The sequence below is a fragment of the Zea mays genome, chromosome 3 (assembly GCF_902167145.1).
Source record: "Zea mays cultivar B73 chromosome 3, Zm-B73-REFERENCE-NAM-5.0, whole genome shotgun sequence".
Taxonomy (NCBI): Eukaryota; Viridiplantae; Streptophyta; class Magnoliopsida; order Poales; family Poaceae; genus Zea; species Zea mays.
The window spans coordinates 54,035,227-54,042,911 of NC_050098.1; the positions used below are offsets into that span (position 1 = coordinate 54,035,227).

Consider the following 7,685-nt stretch of genomic DNA (forward strand, 5'->3'; position numbering starts at 1 on the left):
TCTGTCAGCATCTGGGCACCCTTTCTGGACTTTCGCGGCTCCATCCGAAGTATTGCTTCTATCTTGTTTGGGTTAGCTTCGATTCACTTAGTTGATACAAGGCAAGCAAGGAATTTTTCCTTCTTCACTCCGAAGATGCATTTTTTGGATTTAATTTAAGGCCAGCTTTTCTGAAGTTAGCAAATGTTTCTTGCAAATCTGCGACGTGGTCTTCTTGCTTCGTACTTCTGACTATGATGTCATCAACATAGGTCAGAACATCTCTATGATTTTGGGTACTTAGCACTTTTGATGTGATTCTACTGAAGCTTCCTACTTTGTATTAGCATCTCCCTCCTTGAGCCAACTAATCTAGGATTTGAATCGGGCAATTGTGTGCTTAAGGGATGCAAGAGCCAGAGCATGTTTTTTAAGATTGTTCTTTGGCCAATGTTGTGTAGGTGTCAACATCCAGTCATAAAAGAAACTTGAAGGGATGAAATATAATTTAAAAATTAGCCTAGAATATGAGTACATAAAAATAGCTATGCACGTGCTTGAATGCTTGAACATTGATTTATTAATTTATGTTAGGTTTAAATTCTAATCTATCCAAACTTAGGTCTAAAAGAATTCATTGTTATTATTGATAATACAATCATATTTTTTGTCGATATCACATAGACAAAAATCAACATTTTTTGACAATTACAAAGCCGTAAGAAAAATTACCCATTTTTACCGATATCACACTATCAATAAAATACTTTTGTTATTGGTGGCATCTAATTTTCCTGTGGGTTGAACAAAAATATTTTTCGAATAAAATAACTCATTTGTGGAGACAGTAAGCCATGTCTATGGCTCAATTTCCTATAATATCCCAGACAATTTATTTTTCTAGCTACTGGCGCACTAGGTCAAAAGTCACATCCTTGACCAATGAATAATATCCATGCAACTTCCATTCATAATTCCATTTAGTTTGGAGTTGGCTGCAACATGTAACCAGGCCCGACTCTGGGTTTTGAAGGGCCCTAGGTCAATCTCAATGTTTGGACTCTTATTTTTTTGTAGTATCGTCAATGATTATAGTAAAATAGAAAAAAATATGAAAAGTTAAACAATGTTAAATCTATACTACTATCTCAAGTGAGAATAAAAATTAGAGTATTAAACAATTATATATATATATATATTTCTAATGCATCAAAATAAATAACTTTGTCGAGTATTTCTTGAAGCAAAATTTGTGAGAATATTGTTCAGATCAATGTTTTCCAATATATCCTTATGTATAGAACACGTATCTAAGCTAAATTGAACTTCAATAAAGTTCTTTCAGCTGAGGCTATGGTCTCTCTTTCGTTTGTGGGAACGTGTCATGTGTAACCAAGACACAAGGATGAAGGTGAGAGGGTCTTCTTAAAAATATTATTCTTCAAAAAACCCACCCATTTCTCCCAAGATATTTTTAAAAAGACCATCCTACCTCCATCCTTGTGACTTGGTTGCACTGGTTGCACCAATTGGTTCATCTGCACCCGATACGTTCCCTCCTTTTATTCCTCTTTTGAGCACCATATATGTGCATCTAAGGCAACCTTGTAGAACTAAGTTCATACGGAAAAGTAAATACCAACAAATACTACTATACCAATATACAGATGATGCACGATACTTAATCAGGGATGCATATACATATACCTCCAGGACAAGAAGGTCAAACATGCTAGTTTTGTATTAGGATTTTCCAAGTGGAGATTTATTTGAGTTTCATCGTCATTAAATAGCTCGCCATATAAGCAAATTTGATGACATGACAAGAATTTAATAAGAAAGATCGAGAGATGAAACACATGATACTTCATTTTATAGGCAAAAACTATTATGGTTTTTTTAGAAACTGTGTAATAAAATTCTATATCGAGTAATCCCCCTTGGTTCTTGGGCCCTAGGCGGTCACCCCACCCGCCTAGGGATAGAGCTGGCCCTACATGTAAGGACGACGACATTCCCATACATGATGAAAACGACAACATCTAGAGTTTTTTTGGAGAGGCACAAAATTGGTTGCCTCCAATCACGGTGAAATCAACAATGTTGTAGGGCTACCGGTGGTCTCCTGGCTCCGAGATATGGAGCCAATTATTGAGTGGCCAAGAGCAAAGACCGCTTGGGCATGCATGCATGCTCGACCTCACTGTTGCATGCACTGTTACGTAGAAAGCTCTCTCGATTAATCGCTAGCCCAGCCAGCCTGATATAAATATGACCCCTGCCTACTCATTCATCGCATCACAGTACCATTCATCGGTCAAAGACGAAAGATGACTGTCGTGAGCATCATGTGGTCATTAGTGCAGGTGCAGGTGCTGGTGGCGGTGGCACTATCATTTCTAGTAGGCGGTGCCTGGTGTGGTCCTCCCAAGGTTCCCCCAGGAAAGAACATCACAGCCAACTATGGTAGTGATTGGCTAGATGCCAAGGCAACATGGTATGGCAAGCCTACAGGTGCCGGCCCCGACGACAATGGTGGCGGATGTGGGTACAAGGACGTGAACAAGGCCCCTTTCAACAGCATGGGCGCATGTGGCAACGTCCCCATCTTCAAGGATGGTCTGGGTTGTGGATCCTGCTTCGAGATCAAGTGCGACAAGCCAGCGGAGTGCTCTGGCAAGCCCGTGGTGGTATACATTACAGACATGAACTATGAGCCCATTGCGGCATACCACTTCGACCTAGCAGGCACGGCGTTCGGTGCCATGGCCAAGAAGGGCGAGGAGGAGAAGTTGCGCAAGGCAGGCATCATCGACATGCAGTTTCGAAGGGTCAAGTGCAAGTATGGATCTAAGGTCACCTTCCATTTGGAGAAGGGATGCAACCCCAACTACCTGGCCCTGTTGGTAAAGTACGTTGATGGAGATGGTGACATTGTGGCAGTGGACATTAAGGAGAAGGGCTCTGACACGTACGAGCCTCTAAAGCACTCCTGGGGTGCCATCTGGAGGAAGGACAGCGACAAGCCAATCAAGGGACCCATCACCGTCCGACTCACCACCGAGGGAGGCACTAAGACTGTCTACGACGACGTCATACCCACCGACTGGAAGCCCAACACCGCCTACACCACCAAATAAACTAACCAAATAATAATATGTATCAAATGACATACTTGATAGACCTTTATTTTTATTTTTTATTCAATAAAAGGATATAAGGTGCATGACAACAACACAAACATTGTATTATCTATGTATCTCCTATGCAATCCCAATTTTACCATGAATACATTTTAAAATGAATACATATTTTTAATGAATAATCGAAATATATGATACATATTTTTAAGGAATAATCAAAATGTAGGCTTTCTACTATAAAATGTAGTGCCTAAGCTTGGGTGTGCATCTTTTTGGAGTAAAACTGTAACACCCTGAATTAGGGGTATAAAATTTCTTTCTTATTATCATCCAAATTCAGGTGTTACTCTTCTCTCTCTAGTTTCTCTCTCTCTCTTTTCCTTTTGAGTAGACTTAACTTAATTAGGTAGGGAATTAATTATTTATTTTTGCCAAAATATTATGAGTCATGAAATGTTACATCATGTTGAGCTTAAATATTCTTTGAATTGTTGCACATGTTTGAATTAGTTTGAATTTGAAACTTAGTTTGAATTTGAATTGAAAACCCTAAAGAAAATAAAATAGAAAAGCAATTAAAAATTCCAGGAAAAAGAAAAACTCTAATTCGGCCCAGGTCAGCCCAAACCGGCCTAGCAGCACGCGCCCGCCCGCGCTGATAGGCGGCCCCCGCCTGTCAGCGGTGGATCTCGTGCCCGCCTTTCCCCTTCCCCGCTCTCACCACCATGTGGGCTCGTCTTGTCGGCGCCCTGGCCCGTTGTGCGTTCGTGCGTCTGTGCCGCTGTCTGCCGGGGCCCGCTCGTCAGCCCTCTCCCCCTCCTCTAACTCCCGGTCTGCACGCCCGCTATGGTCGTGCCCATGTTCGCGCGAATTCCGGCCACCACCCATGCGCCCAACCCTTACTCAAGCCCCCTCCCGTCCGCTTGGCCATTTCCCCACTCGCAGACTCCCCAGCTTGCTCTCGCTCGTGCGTCGTTCCTCCTCGGAGCTCTTGGAAGACCGCCGCCGTTCGCCGTGCTCGCGCGCTCGTTCCACCGTCATCGTTGGAGCTTCACCGTGCCTTTCGCCTCGGTGAGTTTTGCCTCGGTGCCCGCAACTTGAGACGCGCCTCAGCTTACCGTCTCCCTCTCTGGTTCCCTCTGCCCATGCTCACCAGAGTTTCCCTCGCGCCGCCGGAAAGCCGTCGTCGTCGATCCAAGCCCTTGTCGTGTCCCTGCCACCGTTCAAGGGTCCCAGAGTCTTCTCTCGAGGTAAGCAACCCAGACCTGCCCATATTTTTCCCTTGTGTGCCCTCGGTCATGCGCGATTGCTCGCCAGAGTAGTGTTGCGCCATCGCCAAGCCGCCTCGCCATGAACCGCCCCCTCCAGCGCCTTTGTGCCGATGCCATGCCCCTAGCCGAGTTCACCGCGCTCCCCTGAATTCCCGAAGCCTTTCCCGATGTCCCAGCGGGCCCCAGCGCGCTCGTGCCCTCGTCTCCTGTGGACCTCCACCGTGGATGCGAGCGGCGCCACCGCTGGCGGCCGAGGAACCCGGCCGTTAGATCCCAAGCGTCCGTCTGAGATCGGGCGGCCCAGATCTAATTAAACCTAATCTAATACTAACCGTCCGATTCAGATCCGGCCACTCAGGTTCGCTCCCTCACCTGCGCTCTGCCCCTAGGCCCTGCCGGTCAGCGCTTGCGCCCCTGGCGCTCAATCCGACTAGTCCTCGGCCGCTGACACCGCCGGCTAGCCTCCCTTCTCGGTCGCTGACACCGCCGGCCCGCCTGTCAGCGTTCGCTCGCCCGCGCGCTTTCTCTCCCGCGGATCTAATCTCAGCCATGGATTTTAGATCTAACGGTTGAGCAGACCCGATACCTCTTCGCGCGGTAATTTTGTTAAAGAGACCCTCGGGTTGTTTGGAATCAACCCGCCGTCCCTGATTTTCGCGCGCAGGCCCCTGTAATCTTGCAGATTGAACCCTAGGCTTTTAAATAATTATAGAATTAGACCTATTTTCATATTTTAAACTCCCAAACTTGTTTATTTCATATCTTTTGCATATGAACTCCAAATTTAGTGATTTAAATTGCAAAATGTTCATAGGAATATTCTCTGTTTAAATAAATTAGGTCCATTCACAATCTACACACTCTAATTTTTATGTCTATTTATGAATTAATATATGTATTGATTTATTCACTTAATAAAATAAATAAAAAGGGAAACCCTAGTGGTAAATAGATGTTTAATATTGGAAAGATAATAACATGTGATGTATGAATTTATCTTTGGTGTAACTCTTATGTCTCATTACAAGAAATAGAATCAGATTATATAATCATGGACAACACTTAAGGAATAATCAACTACTTAGTGAGATTAGTCTACTGTGGCGGAACCGCCCGAATTATTCCAACTTGAGTCCCACCTTAAAGGCTAGACCACACTTAAATAGGAATAAAAAATCAGTCCCTCGGATCTAGTCCGACGAGGCCACTAACAGGATCAAGTACCACGTACTCACTCGAAGGTGAGGCACAGAGCAAATACAATAAAACATAAAACCATACGTTGAGGAGTATTAAATTTATTACAACATCATCGGAGTTTAACAAAGCACTGATCATTGTTCGGGTTGCAGCAGAATATAACTAACGATAAATAAACGGAGGGATGGGGAAGCCTGTCCCATCACTCCTCATGCTCCTCCTCTACCTAGGTAGGATCCCACTCGACTGTCCAACCCGGTGGCAAGATGGACGACCAAGTCACTGCAGCAACCATGTCCTCCAAAGAACCTGTAAAAAAAATTATGCCACAAGCAAGGCTGAATATACTAATACTCAGCTAGACTTACCCGGTGTGAGGAGTCTACTCCTCTACCTCTAGACATGCAGCTATTTGGCTGAGGGGTTTGGTTTGCCAAAAAAGCACTAGCTGAGTCTAAAATCAAGTTTAGCTTTTCAAGTTTTAGTGTGACTCTCTTAAGACTAAATGTGTATCTATCTAATCATACATGGTATCAAACATTTAGCAATCAACATCTTTTGCCAAGTCAACGCATTTCCACTTAATTACTCAATGTAGCAGCATGGATCAAGCAATCTCATTATCTACGAGAAGCAGACGATTCGAATCGAGTTTTTAATCCTTGCAAGGTAAACCTAAACACACGACGTGGCGAGGCACTCCGTCCCCACACACATCAACCGTCCCCATCAATTCCCCGTCAGTAGAGAGGGGCTCACCGCCATGGCGTATAGTGCCTCACTGACCCCGACTGCCGTCGTGCAGTGACCGCACTCGTACCCACCATAACCGGAATGGAAGACCACGTCTCAGGTCGCGTGAGTAGGGCAATCTACTGCCAGGTTCACTCAGGTACTAGGCTTACTGTTGGGGACTTGTTCTCAAATGCTATGAATTAAGAACAAGGCAACATAAAATGTTAAGTGTTAATGCCCTTCGTCCAACGAAGCATTATTCCCTTAAGGATTAATGAACTTTGGACGAAGGTTTAAGAAAATATGATTACAAAGGTTAATCTTCGTAATTGAATCTTAATAGATTGAATAAAGTAATATAAAATACGAAGCGTCAAAGGTGAATAAATTATAAACGAACAACATTACTTTCATATTATATCGATTTAACACATTTAAGCATTGGATACAATTATACCTTTGCCTTGGCAAAAGATTGATTCCCAAATGGCGCGATCACTATTACTAGAATCCGTGAACAGTAAAGGAATATTGTTCACTATTTATAGACACGGGACACAGCCTGTGAGGAATTACAATTATGCCCCTCACAAGGGATTACAACAGCGACTCAAACATTTATGGACTAAAAGGTCATTCTACTTTTATGTCGGTTTGTAATTCCGAAGCTTCATGAAGAGGAACCTTCGGTCATCACATGCGGGCAGCTTCAGCCGAAGCTGTTTCTTCCTACAAGACTTTCGGCGACGAAGCATAGTCCCAATAGTAGCCCCTTAGCGGTGCTAGATCGTTTTTCGTAACGAGCTTGATCCGTGAAAAATGTATCTTAGGCTTTGGGAAGCCGAAGGTCCAAAAAACACCTTCCCTGAGCTCGTTGTCGAGAAACGATTCAGTTTCCGAGCGCATAGCGGTCCCACCTTGCAGAGTTACTATTTGGTCTCTGCGGTCCACCGCGCAGCGGGTGCAAGCAGCTGTTCGCCTGGTGTAAAAATCCTGGCGATTCACCTTCTTACCTGCATCACTATATAAACAGACGGGTAGGTGTGAAGTTACCACAGCATTCATTGCTATTTGCACTGTTTTGCTGCCAAAATTTTTAACCATAGCCGAAGCTTGACTCTCGAAATCAAATGAAGCTCCAGCTCGAAGCCTACTTCGTCAGAAGAAAAACGCTTCGGAAGAAAAGTATTTAGTTCCCAAAAAATCTAGAATTAAATGGCTAGAGTGTGTTCTACTGCTAGGGTTGAGCGTGAGGGAGGCGAAGCTGAAGGATCGGAAACTGTTCCCATCTCCGAAGCAATGCAACGATCCGGACTGGTAATCTCGGAAGAAATCCCCACTGTTGAAATAGAACAGG

At 44.1% G+C, this 7,685-nt stretch overlaps 1 protein-coding gene across 1 annotated transcript; it reads left to right on the plus strand.

Moving 5' to 3' along the window:
- The first annotated feature begins 2,270 nt into the window (after positions 1-2,270).
- On the plus strand, positions 2,271-3,304 carry LOC103650095 (expansin-B11-like). Its single transcript, XM_008675755.2, has one exon. It carries the CDS (start codon positions 2,310-2,312, stop codon positions 3,117-3,119), a length of 810 nt encoding a protein of 269 aa, XP_008673977.1. The 5' UTR covers positions 2,271-2,309; the 3' UTR covers positions 3,120-3,304.
- Positions 3,305-7,685: the final 4,381 nt, after the last annotated feature.

Bases quoted from the DNA above. Each gene is read 5' to 3' on its own strand.
- LOC103650095 (XM_008675755.2), top strand. From the start codon at position 2,310: ATGACTGTCGTGAGCATCATGTGGTCATTAGTGCAGGTGCAGGTGCTG.